This window comes from Suncus etruscus, chromosome 6 (assembly GCF_024139225.1).
Source record: "Suncus etruscus isolate mSunEtr1 chromosome 6, mSunEtr1.pri.cur, whole genome shotgun sequence".
In the NCBI taxonomy this organism is placed as follows: Eukaryota; Metazoa; Chordata; class Mammalia; order Eulipotyphla; family Soricidae; genus Suncus; species Suncus etruscus.
In genome coordinates, this window is record NC_064853.1 from 100,546,668 (window position 1) to 100,566,037 (window position 19,370).

At 38.1% G+C, this 19,370-nt stretch overlaps 1 protein-coding gene across 1 annotated transcript in view; it reads left to right on the forward strand.

Moving 5' to 3' along the window:
* The window catches only part of STAG1 (stromal antigen 1), a 363,983-nt gene that overhangs the window by 97,150 nt on the left and 247,463 nt on the right, over window positions 1-19,370 (forward strand). The window contains exon 2 of the mRNA XM_049775919.1: window positions 12,567-12,678. Within this exon, the coding sequence (XP_049631876.1) occupies window positions 12,650-12,678 (29 nt within the window). The 5' untranslated portion in view covers window positions 12,567-12,649. The remainder of the gene's footprint in view (window positions 1-12,566; window positions 12,679-19,370) is intronic.

Genomic DNA, 19,370 nt, shown 5'->3' on the forward strand with positions numbered 1-19,370 from the left:
TCTGTAGATCCTTGGGAACCATATGGTGCTGGGGATTATACCTAGGCCTCTAGCATGCAAAAGACGAACTTTGAGCTATGTTCCCAACCTATGTTTTTAAAGTTGCAAATCAAGCCTTAACTTGGATGTTATCTTTTTACTTCATTTTCTCATATCAAGTCTTATAGTCAGAAATTAAGACTCCATCCATTAGCCCCGTCCACTATGCCCCCCTCCTCTCATGGTCTTGGCTACATGCAAGGCAAGTAAGTACCTTAAACCATATCTCTGGACCATAACATTAACTTATATTGTCTTATTCTATGTAGTAGAAATACCAATTTCACTTAAATAAAAATATTTTTCTTGTGAGGTGGATTGGGTTGGGTCACACTTGGTGGTGGTGTTCTGGTATTGCTCCTGGTTTTGCATTCAGGAATTATTTCTGATTGTGTGTGGGTGCAGTAGAGACACACCATATGTGGTGCTTTGGATTAAACTAGGTTGACCACAAGCAAGGCAGTTCCTAAAACTTAACCCCCTTCCCTCATACTATATCACTAATCCTGAAAATTTTTTATTTTAACAGGGATGACACTCAGCAGTGCTGGGTAGTTGGCATGTTGGGCTCAAGATTGAACTCAGTGCCTTACATATGCAAGTTAAGTGTTCTGCACCACCATCTCTGACTCAGGAAGCACCAGCTTTTTAATTTTACTTAATTTATTTAAGGACCATCCTTACTGCTTACTTAGAACATTTCATAGCATATGGGAGTTGCATTAAATGCTTTTTAAAATGGTGTCAACTGGTGCCGGAGTGGTGACGCAGGCGGTAAGGTATTGGCCTTGCACGCGCTAACCTAGGACGGACCATGGTTCCATTCCCCGGCATCCCATATGGTCCCCAAGCCAGGGGCGATTTCTGAGCGCATAGCCAGGAGTAACCCCTGAGCGTTACTGGGTGTGGCCCAAAACCAAAAAACAAGAACAAAAAAAATGGTGTCAACTGATTTCTAAATAATACTTAGACTAGAAGAGTGTAGAGGTTCTTTTGTATCTCACCAAGATACATTGAAGTTTTTGAATTCTTTGGGCCACACCATAGCACTCAGCGGTTACTCTTGGCTCTGTGCTCAGAAATTACTCCTGGGGATCATGTGGGATGCTGGGTCAGCCGCATGCCAGGCAAATGCTCTACTCACTGTGCTATTGCTCGGCCTCCTGAAGTCTTAATTAACCCTTGTCCCTAAGAATGTGACATTATAGGGGCCAGAGAGATAGCCTGGAGGTAGGGTGTTTGCCTTGCATGCAGAAAGATGGTGATTTGAATCCTGACATCCCATATGGTTCCTGAGCTTGCCAGGAGCAATTTCTGAGTGTAGAACCAGAGTAACCCCTGAGCACTGCCAGATGTGTGACCCCCCCCAAAATAAAATGTGACATTATAAACAGATTTAGGTAACATGAAGTCATTCTCAGATTGTGCCCTAATCTGATATAATTGGTATAAGAAGAGCAAGTAGATACAAGGAGATGATTTTTGAGACACGTGGACACAGGATAGAAGATGTGAAGTAAAGATGGAAGCTGAAATTGGAGTTATATACTGCAACAATCCAAGGAGCATATATGATAAGAAACAATAAGAGGCAAGGAAAGATCATTGTTTCTGTGCCAATCCAGCAGTGTTCAGGGCTTACTCCAGGCTCTGCACTCAAGAATCACTTTTGTAGAGAGGCTCGAGGACTATATGTATGGGATGTCGGGGATTGAATCTAAATCAGCAGCCTATAAGGCAGGCACCCTACCAGATGTACTATATCTTTGGCCCAGTTTGTCCTTCAATTTTAAGTTTCTTAAAAAAAGGTACAATAGGGGCTAGAGCAGTGGCGCGGAGCAGTAAGGCACCTGCCTTGCCAGCACTAGCCTAGGACAGACTTCGGTTTGATCCCCTGGCGTCCCATGTGGTCCCCCAAGCCAGGAGCAGTTTCTTAGTACATAGCCAGGAGTAACCCCTGAGAGTCACCAGATGTGGCCCCCCCCCAAAAAAAAAGGTACAATAGTTTAAGCATTTTTGGATACTACTGTTGTCTAATCCTGTTGAGCAGATTTCAATCACTAATGGGGGTTTCCTGCCCTTTTATTCTTTCTATGAAATGATTTTTTTGAATTTGTGTTATAAATATATCCATCTATACATACATATATGGTCTTGGCTTTTTATGTTCGAAACTTTTTTCCCTGTGAAACTAAGCATATAGAAAGATACTTGTCTCCAGGAAACTTAAAATTTCATCTGTGGTCAGGAAGACAGAAATGTCAAGCAGATAAAGGTTTATTGTTTATTATTGTTCTTTTTTCATTTATAGAAACATGTAGATGCTGTGCAAAGAGTTAATAAATACAGGTAATAAGTATGTAGAAAGAATATTAATTAAGGCTTAAATGTATCATACATTGTGGTTGAGATTTAAATGTTTAGTTTATGTGATTATTGGCATATGTGTTTTTAAGAATGGAGTAAAATGGTTGGTACACCCAGTAGTGCTTGGGGACCATCTGGAGTGCTGGGATTAAATCTCAGTCAGACTGCTTGAATGACTGACTTTAATGATACCCTCCTCATCAAATTAGAAAAAAAAAATTACATGTCAATAAAAAGTTTAGGTTCCAAAATTTTTCTTAGGCCTATTTAATAAGGCCAAGTAATTGTTTCCATGCCATCTTCTAGTGAGTGTTGTATAATGTGAAGGATCTAATTCCATTTTTGTTAATTCTTTTTTTGTTTTTGCGTCACAACCTTAATGCTCAGGGGTTACTCCTGACTCTGCACTCAACAAAGCTAGATAGGTCTCACATTTACTGGGATTAAATATTATTTTCTGGATTGATTACTTAAATTTTGTATAATCATAATTACACTTTTTGGTATGGTAGAGTAATTTTGCCTCTTAATATTCTAATTTAATATAAACATAGCTCAATTAAAAATGACTCTGGGAGTAAGCTTGACACAAAGAACAGGGGAGTGCTGTTAGGACATAGTTGAGATACTGACAAAGATAGTTGGAAATTATTACTCTGGACGAGAACTGGGTGTTGTGTTATGTATGATATCCCTTCAGTAACATATTGCAAACCACAGTGTTTAAAAGGAAGAGTGAGGGCAAAGGAGAGAAGAAAAATGTCTGCCATAGAGGCAGGCAGTGGGGAAGGGTAGGAGGGAAACTGGGGACCATGGTGGTGGGAAATGTGCACTGGTGAAGGAATGGGTGTTGAACATTGTATGACTAAAACTCAATCACGAACAACTTTGTTACTGTATTTCATGGTGATTGAATTAAAAAAAATATTTTTAGGGCTGGAGAGTTAGCACAGTGGTAGAGCCTTTGCCTTGCCAACACAGGATGGATTCCGATTTGATTCCTGGCATCTCAAATGTCCCCCAAGCCTGCCAGTGGCTATTTCTGAGCATAGAGCCAGGAGTAGGTAATCCCCAAGTGCTGCCAATGTGACGATTCCCCCCTCCCATTATTAAAAATAAATTAGCTCTGGGACTTGAGAAAACAAGTACAGGGCTTTTGGTGGCTTGTCTTGAGTTCCACAGATCCTGTTTTGAATCTTCAGAAACTCTTTATTTCCCCTGAGCACCACCAATGCTCTTTCTTGATTATAGAGCCAACATAATTTCTGAGCACTGCTGGATGAGGCTCATTTATTCCACCCTCTAAAAAAATGAGTATTATTTATATGGATATAGAGTAGGACTTCTAGAAATCTTTCAAAAACTCTTTCAGTGTTAGAAGGATAGTATAGTGGATAAGCCACTTGCTTGTATCCAGCCAACTGGAATTTAAATCCTGCACCATGTTTTGCTCCCCATGAATCCCCAAAGAAATAAGTCCCGAGTACTGTTTCAGCACTGGTTGTGATTCAGAAACCTTTCCCCTAAGCACTTCTGTAAATATTGTCATTTTAATGCTATTTTACTTCTCAAACATTACTTACTTTGTGACTCTGTGTTGAAACAAGTCAGAACAAATCTTAGGGAATTTTTTCTTTTCCTTTAGGAAAAGAGCCTGAATCAATGAGATTGTATTATATGTGTTCTCCTACAGAGTGATCAATATAGGACTTCGTATTGTATAAATGAAATTGCATGTATTTGAGGGTGAACCTTGTTTCCGATACTGTTCTTTAACCCTTGTTCTTTTATCACCTAAGAATGTATAAAACACAGCCTAAGAGATTGTTATGGGTTTAATGCACTTACCTTTCTTGTGATCCACTCCTGCTCAGTCCCTGGTACCACATATGTCCCCTAAGCACCACCTGGTATGAGTCTCCTATTTCCCATAAAAGAGAATTTATAAAACAAGATGGTGGGAGCTTGGAATCTTTAGCAGCACACACAGTCCTTAGAACACTGCCACATATATGTAGCTCCCAAACAAAACCAAAAAAATAATTATATGAAACCATGTTGTTGTGCTTGGAAATGAATAGTTCAGCAGTTAGTTGGTTGCCTTTTTCTCCTCATTGCTCTCATATTATTTGTGACATAGTGTTTAGCATAGATTTTGCATATTTAAATTGATGGGACATTGTGCCTCTGTTCATTACATATTCTTGTAAATAGGAGCTTTAATATGCACAAAGTCATGAAATTGTCTAGGAAGAAATATTAAGCTATAAGTTAGATTTAGAATAATTAGATTAGACAATAATCTTTAAGGAAGGATATAGTTAGTATAAACTGAGATCGGAACCAGGGCTTACCACTCTTTTATTTTGTTCACTTAGGGAAATACTTTTAAGTTATGGAAGACACACATAAGAAAATAGCATTTGTAGTGGTTTCTGTTCACAACTGGTTATGATCTGAGACTGCTTACTCACAGCTCTGCTCAGGATGAATCTGGTAGTACTTTGGGGAACATATTCAGTGTTGGAGATTTCACTGGGATTAGGTACTTGGAGGTCAGTGCCTTAACCCTCCTGAACTATCTTTTTCGTTCCACAAAAACATTTATTTTTAAAATAATCTCAAAATGCGTAGACAACTGGGCCTCAATTTAACCACCTCTGCCCTCAAATGATTGATTTACTTAAATAATAGATTCAGAAGGATGAGTAGAACATAAGAATTTAATAGTTTATTTTATATAAGATGCCTTTTCGTTGAGATTCTTAAAATCTTGTGGATGCCCTGAAACGACAACAGAACATATTGGTACCGTATTTTCCGGCATATAAGACGACTTTTGAAACAAAAATAGTCAACCAAAAATCGGGGGTAGTCTTATACGCCGTGTATATCCCGAAAAATGTTTCAATATGTCGCTAAACGAATTTTCCAACTCGATCCTGCACTAATCACTGCCAGGCTGCTCGGACTGCCTCTAACTCAGCCAATCCAGGCAGGTTTTTTTATGCATGCAAAGTAGACAATGTTCTGGACCCGAATTTACACTGTCAAAAGCCTGCTCAGATTGGCTAGAGTCAGAGAGGAAGTCTATTACAGTATAACCTTTGAACCTTTGCTTGTTGTGATTGGCTCACTGTGGTACATACAATTGCAGTACAGGAATGTTCTGTCTGATACAGCGAACATAGGCCTAAACCTATGTTTTAACTGCAAAATTAGGGGGTCGTCTTGTACGCCCACTCGTCTTATATGCCGGCAAGTACGGTATATAATTTGAAAAGCAAATAGAGTACTGGATTCACAAATGCTCTAAGATGTGTGTAGTGAAGGTTCTACTTTTTATAGTTTGATTGGTATTCAAATAATCTCTTTTATAGTGATATAGAAAGAAAACAAAGAAATGGACAATATCCAATGATAACTAAATCTTGGACTTTGTAGAACTCAGCTGTTTGGGGACGAAGATTGTCAAGATGGTTAACCAGGAAGAGGCGGATTAAATGATGTTGGTGGAGGGTCATTAGCTCTGATTATGGTGATGCAATAATTTTTATATCACAAACATTAATTTTAACACAATTTTAACTATATTGCCTCATACAATAAAATATATAAAATTTACATAAAATTCACTTTATAAAACATAATATTTGCTAATTTACATTTATACACATAGTGCAACATTCCCATCACCAATGTCCCAAATATCCCTCCTCCCCAACCCCCTACCCGCGTGCCCCCCCCCCCCTCCCCGCCTGTACTCTAGACAGGCTTTCTATTTCCCTCATATATTCTCTTTGTTAGGATAGTTCGCAATGTAGTTACTTCTCTAACTAAACTCATCACTCTTTGTGGTGAGGTTCATGAAGTGGGCTGTAACGTCCAGCCCTCCTCTATTTTGTCTCTGAAAATTATTGCAAGAATTTGTTTCATTTTTCTTAAAACCCATAGATGAGTGAGACCATTCTGCGTTTTTTTCTCTCTTTCTCTGACTTATTTCACTCAGCATAATAGATTCCATGTACATCCATGTATAGAAAAATTTCATGACTTCATCTCTCCTGACGGCTGCATAACATTCCATTGTGTATATGTACCACAGTTTCTTTAGCCATTTATTTGTTGAAGGGCATCTTGGTTGTTCCCAGAGTCTTGCTATGGCAAATAGTGCTGCAATGAATATAGGTGTCAGGAAGGGATTTAAGTATTGTATTTTTGTGTTCTGGGGTATATCCCTAGGAGTGGTATAGCTGGATCATATGGGAGCTTAATTTCCAGTTTTTGGAGGACTCTCCATATCGCTTTCCATAAAGGTTGGAAAGATGGCATTCCCACCAGCAATGGATAAGAGTTCCTTTCTCTCCACATCCCCACCAACACTGCTTGTTCTCATTCTTTGTGATGTGGAGCACAAGTTTTTTTTATATATATTTAATATAGTATGCTGTATTAAAAGAAGTATAATTTGGTCCTTTCCCAATATCATGCATATTTTATGAACTTTATTAGTAGAAGTTTGACCTACATAATATGTTTTGACAATTTAGTCAGGGCACAAAGATAACATTTATATTAGTGAAAAATTAAAGACTAAATTTTTACCAACGAATTATCTTTATATTTATGGCACATTAAAAAAGAATGAACATTGCTTTTTTAAGTGACAATAAATTTGTACCTATAAAAATATTCTGCCTCTGTGTTATATAATCTTGTTTAATTTTGTGGGGATTTTTGTTTTGTGTTTTGTCTTTTTCTTTGCTGTTTTATTTTTCTTCCCTAAATTAGTGCATGAGGCTCACCAGTGATTATATATACCTTGTAGTGCATGAGAGGCCACATGTTGATGGAGTCCACTGGGCCAAAGCAAATAGTATAGTGCTGGTAGAGTAGGTTGGTCTTGCATGTGGCCAACCCTAGTTCAGTCCTCTGGGAGCAAGTCCTGAGCACTGCTGGGTGTGTCCAAAAACCATAGAAACAAACAAACAAAAAAAATCAAAGTAACCCCCCCCCTCCAAAAGAGATCAGTTCCTTCTGGCTGGGCCACTCCCACAAATGGCAATGAGGTTCAAACCCAGGGCTTGTGTACCATGCACGTGCTCTATAATCCTTTGTTCTATCTTCCTGATTCTGTATGTAAAAATATTTAGGAAGCAGCTAATAATAAGAGCTTTTGACTTCAGAAAGTAATTTGGGGGGGGGGGGCCACACCGGTGACACTCGGGCTACTTCTGGCTATGCGCTCAGAATCACTCCTGGCTTGGGGGACCGAACCGCAGTCCGTCCACGTGTAAGGCAAACGCCTTACCGCTTGCACCACTGCTATGGTCCCTAGAAAGAGATTTTGATTACTGTCATTGATTTTGTATTACCTAAGCATTTTTTCACTAATTTCTTGCTAGATTTCAAATAAAAGTTTTTGAATTTGCACATTATTAAACTCAAGTTGTACTATGCTGTCTCTTTTATTCTGTGCTCTCTCTTTTTTTTCTTTTTTTTTTTTTTTTGGGGGGGGGGGGTCACATCCAGCAGTGCTCAGGTGTTACTCCTGGCTCTAGGCTCAGAAATCGCTCCTGTCGGACTCAGGGAACCATATGGGATGCCCGGATTGGAACCACTGTCCTGTTTCATGCAAGATAAATGCCTTACCTCTATGCTATCTCTCCAGTGCTCTCTTTTTCACTTCTAGTAATTAGTGACTTTTTTTTAATCTTCATTTTCTCAGACTATATTTAACAGCTTGAATTATGAAACATGGTTGGCATTTGTGCTCTTGAGATCTATCAGTATTGTGAGATTGTCTATTCCTTCTATATATGTATATATAGTATACTTACCCATTCATTTGCTTAATTATGTTTGGGAGATATTTTTTAGTTTTGGGCAATTGTGAATAAAGCTGATGTAACTACATTAAAAATAAGGTTATCCACTCTCACACAACACACACACACGGCTGTGTGCAAAGGGTTTAGTTTGCTCTTGACTCAGTGCTCAGAGGACCATTCTTGGATATGGGATCTGTATAACATGACTCCCTAGGAGTGTGTGTCCAACTTTTTAAATACTGCTATTTTTTTTGGGGGGGGGGGTGTCACACCTGGCAGTGCTCAGGGGTTACTCCTGGCTCTACACTCAGAAATCGCTCCTGGCAGGCTCTGGAGACCATATGGGATGCCGGGATTTGAACCACTGTCCTTCTGCATGCAAGGCAAATCCTTACCTCCATGCTATCTCTCCAGCCAGTATTTATACTGATTGTTTTTAAAAGTTATTGTGTGAATTTATCAGTGACCATCTTGTAGGTTTTCAGTTATTCAAATTTTTTTTTACCCATACTTGAAATGGCCTTGTCAATTAGTCATTCTTTTTTTTGTTCGTTTGTTTTTGGACCACACCCAGTGATGCTCAGGGGTTACTACAGGCTATATGCTCATAAATTGCTCCTGGCTTGGGGGATTATATGTGATGCTGGGGGATGGAACCCAGGTTGTCCTGGGTAAGCCGTGTGCAAGGCAAAAGTCCTAACCGCTGTGCTATCGCTCCGGCCCCAGACATTCTTATGTATGTACCATAAAATTTACTACCCACTTTTTTTTTCTTTCTTTTGGGTTTTTGGGTCATACCCGGCAGTGCTCAGGGGTAACTCTTGGCTGTCTGCTCAGATATAGCTCCTGGCAGGCACGGGGAACCATATGGGACACCGGGATTCGAACCAACCACCTTAGGTCCTGGATCGGCTGCTTGCAAGGCAAACGCCGCTGTGCTATCTCTCAGGGCCCTCTACCCACTTTTCTAATAGTAATGTTTATTCATTGAAATATTTTTTATCCATTTATATTTTTGATGAAGCCTCTACTCAGATCTTTCACGTATTTAAAATTGCTTGAGTTATGAAAGGTCTTATATTTTTTCTTACAAATTTGAGTCAGATTATATGATTTAGACTTCTTTTAGTTTTTAACATTTTTGGTCTCTTTTTAATAAAGCTTCATTTCTATTTTTCTTTGTTACTATTATTTTTGTTATGTCCTGAAATCACAGACTTGGTTGCAAGGTTCACTTTAATTGTAGTGTTGTGGCATGCAATCATTCATTTATTCATTTATTTATTGTGCTTGCTGGAAGTGAATGGTCTTTTGCTGGTTGTACTTGACTGGAGTTGCCTTGGTTATGATACAGTTACAATGTTCAGTGAGATAGATGCTTCTGTTTGCAGTGGTTGTACATTGGTGGTTGTGTTATGATAGAAATCACATACTTTGTTCTTGTGGAAGGAATCTTGAAAAGCAGAGCTGCTGTCATCACATTTGTCATCCAGCAGTTTTGTTTACAGAGTAAGGTCAAGATTTAATTAACTTCCTCCTCTTTCACTTCTTTTTTTTCCCTTTGGTTTTGGCTGGGCTCAGGGATCATTCCTGGAGGTATGCTCAGAGACCTTATACACTGTTGCTGCTATAAAAAGGAATTAACTTTTTGTTTTGTTTTGGGGCTACAACCCTGATTGTTACTCAGGTGGTACTCCTGACTATACTCAGGGACCATTTTGGGATATTGGGGATGGAACCTGGGCTGGCCATGGGCAAGGCAAGTGCTGTGCTGTGCTATCCCTCCAGCCTCAGGAATTGGTTTGTGTTGAGATTTTACCTCACAAAACCAGTAAATTTGTTTATTAGTGCTAATAAATACAGTAAGGGGCCACAGAGAAATAGAACAGATACTGTACTTACCTTACTTACAACATGGCATCCATATTGTACCCGGAGTAGTGATCTCTGAGTGCAGAGATGGTAGTAAGCCCTGAGCAGAGCCAGGTATCCTCCAAAAAAGAAACAAGTTTAAAAAATTCTATTAAAAAAATATGTGTTTGTGAGTGTGTGTCATACTCAAATATGTGCTCAGCTGGCTCTATGCTCAGCGATCACTACTTGTGGGCTTTAGAGACCATAATGGGTGCTGGGATTGAGCCTGGGTGCCCTACCCCCAATGTACCTGCTTTGGTCCCACAATTGTTTTTTTTTTTTTTTTTAACTTACTTTGTCAACTGCAGATTTACTAGTATTTTCTGCAGTTGATTCTTTGAGATTTTCTATATATGTCCTCTGTGAATAGAAATAGTTTTATTTCCTTTCCTATTTTTATGGTGATTTATGTCTGATTGCTCTGTTTAGAACATATAGTATTTTCTAAAACAAGAATCCTTTTAGGAAAGTGGAGGTGAAAATGGACATTGCTTTGTTCCTGATTTGGGGGATGAGGGTTTATTTTTATCCTCTTATTATTAATGAGTATGGAGTTATCAATGCTTTCAATAAATAACTTATATGTAAGTTATTTGCATTCCTTTATTTATTGGCTTTGGGTTATGCAGTGTTATGCTTTGCTCTTAGGGATTACTTCTGATGGGTATGGAGACCATATGGGTGCTGGGAACTGAACTCTGATCAGCTGTATACAAGGCAAGTGCCCTGTGTACCATGTCTCCAACCTCTGTTTACTTCTGTTTAATATTTTGTTTCCAAAGATGTGTTTATTATTGGAAATCCTAGGGTTTTTTTTCCCAATGGTGTTTATTATGATTTGGGGTGATCATGCTATCCCCCATGTATTGATTTCTTTGAAGATTTTTTTTTTTGGTTTTTGGGTCACACCGTAGTACTCAGGGTTACTCCTGGCTCTAGGCTCAGAAATTGCCCCTGGCAGGCACAGGGGACCATATGGGATGCCAGGATTTGAACCACCATCCTTCTCCATGAAAGGCAAACGCCTTACCTCCATGCTATCTCTCCTGCAATGTTAAATGATTTCTATTGTCAAACTACTCTTGGGAAGATGGAGGGGAGGAGAGAGTAAAGAGAGAGGAGAGAAAGAAGTTTTTTGCATCTGCATATGGGATATTGCCTTTAGCTTTCTTGACCTTTTGAAATAACAAGGTGTAGGTACATAGATTAAGTTTGGAAGCTTTTTTTTTTAAAGACTGAGATCGGTTTTAAGTTTTCTGTGGAGCACCTGATTCTGAAGTTTTTGTTGTGAGATTTTTTTTGTTTTGTTTTGTTTTGTTTTTGGATCACAGCAGGCAGTGCTCAGGAGTTACTTCTGGCTCTGCACTCAGAAATCGTTCCTGGCAGGCATGGGGGACCATATGGGTTGCTGGGTTTCGAACCACTGGTCTTCCGGCATCTGCTGGGCTGCATGCAAGACAAACACCCTACCGCTGTGCTATCTCTCTGGCCCCAGTTGTGAGATTTTTGATAACACTTGTTATGTGTTACAGGTCTTCAAGTTTAAATTTTGTTGTTGTTTTGTTTTTTGGGGTCACACCCGGCAGCGCTCAGGGGTTACTCCTGGCTCTAGGCTCAGAAATCACTCTTAGCAGGCTCAGGGGACCATATGGGATGCCTGCATTCCAACCACTGCCCTTCTGCATGCAAGGCAGACATCTTACCTCCATGCTATCTCTCCAGCCCCTAAATTTCTTTTTTGAACCAGTGTTGACAGGTTGTGTTTCTAGGAATTTTTTAATTAAATGAAATTAATGTAATTTATTGGACCATAAGTTTCTTTTATATTTTCACAATATCTTATTATAAACTAATAATATTTCCCCATCTTTGAAATATTTTCATCTCTACTTTTTGTGTACTTTTTCAATCTAAGAAAGGGAAGGATATATTAGCTGTTCAACAACATGAATGAACTTGAAGAGATTCTGCTATGTGAAATAATCCAAAGAGAAACATATCAGCTATTTCTGAAATCTTAACCCTTCCCCCTTACATTAATGAAGATAGTAGAAAACTGCTAAAGAGCTTACTGGGGAATGTGAGAAATAATGAGGTTTGTAGCTGCTTTATCTAGATGCTCAGCTGTAGATGAATAAGGCCTGAGGAACATATGCATATCATTGTAGTTACTAAGACTATACTGAATAATTGGGATTTACTGAGGGAAGAGCTTAAATACGCTCAATACCACCCCTCCCCCCAAATACATGAAGTGATGGATGATTTCTCTTGACAGGATGGGGAGGGAGGTGATGATATAGATGTACATTACATCATTGTATTATTTTATAAAGATAACCTTAAAGTTGAACAATTATACCTGAATAACGCTGGACATTTCTCTCTCTCTCTCTCTCTCTTTTTTTTTAATAGGATTGCCATTGAGGTTATTTTTGAAGGTTTGAATTGTACCACACTTAATTCTTTTGCTCCATTGTGGAAAGACCTCTCCAGCAATGATTACTTCAGAGTTACCAGTGTTACAGTAAGTGTTACAGTTTTTCTTTTTTTTAAATGTATATGGTATTTTTTTAGATTAAATTATTTTATCTGCTTAAAACACTATCAATATCTATGTTTCATTTCTCCCACAATACAGGAGACATTAACGTGTCTTCATACTGTTTTATTAGTCTCTAAACATCAGAACTTTTTATTAGTCCTCTACTTGAACTAAGATTGAATATTGAGTTTGGAGAACTTTATATACTTTTCTTTCCTTTTTACTTTGTTTATTTTCATCTTGCTAGCATTACCAGGCTGGCCAGTTTGTTAGAACTTTAAGTCATAGCTAAGCTATCATGTCTGTAAAGCTGCTTTGATCCTTCTACATTGTATTTCCTCTTGTACTTTATTAGTTTTCCTGGCATCATACTCAATAACATTTTTTTTTTGTTTTTCTGGCCACACCCGTTTGATGCTCAGGGGTTACTCCTGGCTAAGCGCTCAGAAATTGCCCCTGGCTTGGGGGGGGGGGCGCTATGGGACAGTGGGGATCGAACCGTGGTCCTGATCCTTGGCTAGCGCTTGAAAGGCAGACACTTTACCTCTAGCGCCACCTCGCCGGCCCCCTCTCAATAACATTTTATGATTATTTTCTTTCCTTCTGCTTCCCTTTCCTTCTCCATCCCCCTTCCCTTCCCTTGTCCTTTTCCTCCTCCCCCCTCCCCTTTCCTTCCCATTTCATCTTGCTAGCATCACCAAGCTGGCCAGTTTCTTAGAACTTTAAGTCATAGCTGAGCTATCATTTTATCATGTCTTGTGTAAAACTTCTTTGATCCTTCTACATTGTAGTTTCCTCCTGTAATCTTTGTTTTTCTGGCATCATACTCAATGACATTTTATAATAATTTTTCCCTTCCCCTTCCCTTCCTTTTTACCTGTCCTTCCCCATCCCCTTCCCGTTTCCTCCTTTCATTTTCTTTCCTTTCCCATCCCCTTCTCCCTTTCTTGCCCATCCCCTTCTCCTCCCCTTGTGCTTGTCCTTCCCTCTCCTCCCCTTCTTTCCCTCCCTTCTCCTCTCTTCCCTCCTTTTCCCTCCCTTCTCCCCTCCCCTTCCTAACATCACACTGTTAGGAATAATTACAAATTAATTTTATTAAGTACATATGAAATGTGTTGTATTTTAATGGATATATTTATGGAATTATTTTTATTTATTTTGGGGGGAGTTGAGCACACATGGCATGCTTGGGTTATTCTTGCTCAGGAATAATTCTGGCAGTGCTTGGGGGGGATCATATTGAATGCTGGGGATTGAACCTGGGGTCATTTCATGCAAAGCCAGTGACCTATTTCTTGTGCTGCACCTCCAGCCCATTTACAAGACTATTTTATTGATCTGGCAGTATTTTTAAAAGATGCATTTTAACATTGTTAATTCTTTTTTTTTTTTTCTTTTGGTTTTTTTGGACCACACCCGGCGGTGCTCAGAAGTTACTCCTGGCTATCTGCTCAGGAATAGCTCCTGGCAGGCTCCTGGCAGGCATGGGGGACCTATGGGATGCCGGGAGTTGCTGGGATTTGAACCAACCACCTTTGGTCCTGGGACGACTGCCTGCAAGGCAAACACCACTGTGCCCAACATTGTTAATTTTTCATCCTGCCCTTCTCTTTATTGTTGGAGTGCTAGAGATAACACTTGACTTGTGTGGTGGTACCAGGGTTTGAACTTTTGGCCTTATGCCTATAAGGAAGATGCTGTCTGTAGGCCACTGATTTGATGATATTTATTTAACATATTTTCTGAGTGAATTCTTTTTGATAAAAATATAAACCCTACAATATATTAGAAGAGAGCAGTAAGATAAGCTGGGCAAATGCACTTTACTTTTTATGCTAAATTGAAGATGGAATCCTTGGTCAGGTTAAGATGTAAGAAGCATTTATTGAAGACACATTTTCTGAAAAAATTTTGATTGCATTAGCAGCATAAGTACCTTGCTTGTTCATCCTTATAGAAATATTTGTAGGGAAAGGAAACATGCTATGTCTGTCTCATGGTATTTGTAAACCTATCTCAGTCACTTGTAAAGTGAAGATCGTAGTGAACTAGAGCACTAAGGTTTTCTGTAAGCAGTCTTTTGATCCAATATATCATAATGTTCAGTTCCAGATGATTTTTCTGTTGAGATATTGGAAAGATCATTCTAGTCAGGGATCTTTTTCTTTGTATTACTTTGGTAATTATAATTAGTAATGGATTTTTTTTTATTTCAGTGCTGTTTAATAATAGTGTCAAGTGTTATAAAGTATCATATTTATATATTCCAACTCGAGGTAATATGCTAGATAGGTGGGGGAGTGAAAAAAAAAAACACCAAGAAACTCAGTATTTGTTGCCATGGAACATAATTAGATATTATTTAAGTAAAAATGCATAGATCTAAACTGCTATTGGTGTGCTGAGGATTTTAAGAAAGTGTCAGAATGTTTTTATTTTAGTCTACTTTTCTAAGGAAAAAATGATTGAGTTTAGAATTGAAGTGGTTTGCAAAATTGAGGGGAAAAAACAGGAAGCGTGGTATTCTGTACTGGGTCTGAAGTAGGAATTTCATTGTTTGTGCCAGTGAACTGTTTGCCCCTCCCCCCATCTTGGGGATGAAAAGTAGTATGGCATGAGATTAAGGTTTGTTTGTAGGGTAGAGATGTTATTTTCTAGGAAGTCACTAAAGTCAGATTTTAACCACCAGAGATCAGATAAGATATATACTTAGCAAAGAATTCTTAATGCAGTATCATGATTAATTTCAAAGGTGCAGCAGTAAAGAAGATACCCTGGGGGCAGATAATTCAGTATCTAAGCTAGAGATGAGGGAGACACAATTTGAACTGATTACACTGGAAATGCAAGATAGAAAAAAAAAGGAGAATTTTAGAGAGCAACAATTTATATTTGATCTGACTCTTTGTTCTCTTATGTCCAGTAATAAGCAAATATGAACATTAGTCATTTGTAAGATTTTTTTTATATCAATTGGTCAAAATTTGATTTTTATACTTCTTTACCAGGATTGTACTTCGGTTAGATATTTGTTGATGTGAGTTAGCATACAAGTATGTACAGCTGTTTTAATTCTGTTTTTGTTTTGTTTTGTTTTGTTTTGTTTTTTTGGCCACACCCGGCATTCTCAGGGGTTACTCCTGGCTGTCTGCTCAGAAATAGTTCCTGGCAGGCACGGGGGACCATATGGGACACCGGGATTCGAACCAACCACCTTTGGTCCTGGATTGGCTGCTTGCAAGGCAAACGCCGCCGCTATCTCTCCGGGCCCTTAATTCTGTTTTTAAAGGTGCAAAACTAGTTATAATTTTAAGTGTTGATTGTTCAATACCGCAGAGGTCTTCTAACTACGGCCCACGGGCCACATATCGTATTTAGTCCCATTTTGTTTCTTCACTTCTAAATAAGATATATGCAGTGTGCATAGAAATTTGTTCATAATTTTTGTTTTTTACTATAATCTGGCCCTCCAACAGTCTGAAGGACAGTGAACTGGCCCCGTTTAAAAAGTTTGAGGACCCCTGTATCAATAGTGTTCATTGATAATTAAAATAAATTGATTTTATATGCACTATTGAGTATCATTTAGTTATATGAGAATTCTTATTTAATTTTTTATGTTTACACGAGAAATTCATATTTAAACATTAAATAATAAAGGTCAGAAATCTATGTAGTCACATGCATACTGATTGCAGAGCATAAGTAATGTTGCCAACAGTGTTATTTTGTGCGTTGGGATTTAGAGTTAGGATACATTGAAGTAAAACTCTTATATACTCTAATAGTCTATTTCTTTTTTTTTTTTTTGGTTTGGGGGCCACACCCAGCAGCACTCAGGAGTTACTCCTGGCTCTGCACTCAGAAATCTCTTCTGGCTCCAGAAACCATAAGGGATGCTGGGGATTGAACCTGTGTGCATCCTGGGATAGCCACATGCAAGGCAAACGCCCTACCACTATGCTACCATTCTAGCCCTCTCTTAGTATATTTCTTTTGCTTGATATTAAAAGACAAATGGTGGGGCCAGAGAGATAGCACAGTGGTAGGACGTTTGCCTTGCACGCAGCCGATCCAGGACAGACGGGGATTCGAATCCCAGCATCCTATATGGTCCCCTGTGCCTGCCAGAAGCAATTTCTGAGCATAGAGCCAGGAGTAACTTATGAGCGCCACTGGGTGTGACCTAAAAACAAACAAAAGATATAAAAGACAAATGTTATATGTATTTTAATGAACATATTACATAAACTAGTTCCTTTTGAATTGACTGCAGCTGACAAAATTAGAAAGCAAATTATACTTTTTTAACTTGTTAGTAAACTATATATTTTTATTTCTTTATTGAAGCCATTGTGAATTATAAGTCTTTCATAGTTGTATTTCAGGCATATAGTGACAGTGAATGAATTAGGGCTATTCCCACCACCAGTCTTGACCTTTTTCACCAGTTCTCAGCATGCATCTCATACCTCCAACCTTAAAACCCTGGTCTACCAGTGTAACAGGTCCATTTTGTGTGTAGCTTGTTATAGTTTGGGTCTCTTGATTCTATTGTCGTTGACTTTGGCTTGGGCATTTAGTTCTGACCTTTTTTTTTCACCCAGTGCACCTGGGAGTAAATTATATATTTCTAGCAATAAATTGGTTTTTCTACTGGAGCCAACCTGCTCCTGGAACTTTCCAGATATGTATAAGTAATTTTCATGAGAGAAATATAAAATATAATACTTTTTGGGAAGGAGGAATAATACAATAGATAGGGCACCTGTCTTGCACATATTCTATGTGGTATGGTTCCTAGCACCTCTAGCACCCATATGGCCCCCTGATCCCTGAGCGCGAGCCAAGACTAACCCCTAAACACTGCAGATGTTTCCCAAAACCAAAACCAAACCAAACCACAACATAATATTTGTGGTATAGTGTCTAGATGTAGAATGTGAAAATTGAAGTTGACATTGATATCTTAAGTGTGACCTGCTACTTAATTAGGTTTGTGAATATGAGCTAAGATTATTGGTCATCAGATATTTCCTCATCTGTAAAATAGGGACAATAATATATCTTGTAAAACTGTTGTGATACATATAAACTAGCATACTATAGCAAACATAATTTGGAATGTAGTGTGTAGAAAAGGTATCTTCTCTTCTTACTGTTTTTTTCATTGAGATAAATAAAATCAAATCACTCAGGATATGACAAACTGCTGCTAGTGACTCACATTCTTGTTTGGTAAATCAAATATTATTCAATTAGAGCCATGTTCATTCATGTACAATGTCTGTGATTGGATTCCTGCTGCCTAAAAGAATTTAGAAGTAAGTAAAGAGATGTTATGACCTTATTTATGAAATGATAACTTTACAGACTTTTAAGAAACTGTTGCTGACTGAAGGATTGAGATCTGTATTATTAGTTTTAAATATCACATTACCAGTGACAATTTGCAAGTAAGGAAGTAGTCTGATAAAGAATTGTTAATGATGGTAATTTGTTGAATGGCTTAATACTGGAGTAATAGTAGAAGGAAGGTAGGGTGGAATTATTTTGTGAAATGGTGGTGATAGTTAATTAATGGAAAGAACAAGCAACAAGATTATTATAATGAGGAGTACTTAGAGTGTTCATTAACCTCTGGCACAAAAAGAAGATTGATTCTAAGAACTTGACTGAGACAAGATAATGAGATCAAAGTGATAGTACAGTGGGTAGGGTGATTGTCTTGCATGCGGCCTACCTGGTTTTATCATATGGTCTCCTGAGTACTACCAGGAGTAAGTACTGAGAATCACCATGTGTACCCCCTCTCCAAGAAAAGAGAAAAGCATGATAATGGTGACAGATTTGTATATCAGCTTAAAACATACTTGTGCATTAATTTGTTAAATCAGCTTATTAATAGAAATGCTATATGTAGAAAACTAGAGTTAGTACTGGACTACTATTTTATGTGGAATTTGAAATTCATTGAGAATCATGTTATACAGTTACATATCTTGAACTATAGTTTAGACGTATCTGTCTAGATTTGTTGTTAATATGTTAAAGGGTAATAATGCATAGTGCAGTAACATCATTGAATATCTTTAGTATGAAGTTTGTGAATAGTTCTCTTTAAGAAGAAGAGCAGACACTGAAGTCCTGAGCTTTCAAGAATATACAGAAAGGACTGTAGAGAAAGTGGGACTGGGGAGATGGTACAAAGGTTAAGGAACTTGTTTTGCATGATTTGAATCCCAGCACTGCTTATCATTCTCTGAACACTACATTTCCTGAGTCAGAAGTTGCACTAAAAATGACTGGGTTTGGCCCTGAAAGAACAAAACAACAAAATAAGAAAACAAGGAATAACAAATAGGGGAAATGGAACTAAGAACTTTGAATGAAAGTGGAAAATAATAGATTGTGAGTTGGGCTTTTATTTCTTAAGTTCCTTTCCTGATATCTGTAGTTTTTATGTAAATACTTTAAAATCAGATTTTTATCAGTGATAAAATATTTATTATTTTGCACTCTAAACATCTCAGTGTCATTGTGAAACCAACCGAGAGCCTGTTAATAAGTTTTCAGAAATTTAGTGACTTGATTAAATATACATAGCCACTATAAAAGTCAAATTATATAGACTTTAATACCTTAAAATAAATTAATATTCAAAGTATCTCTAA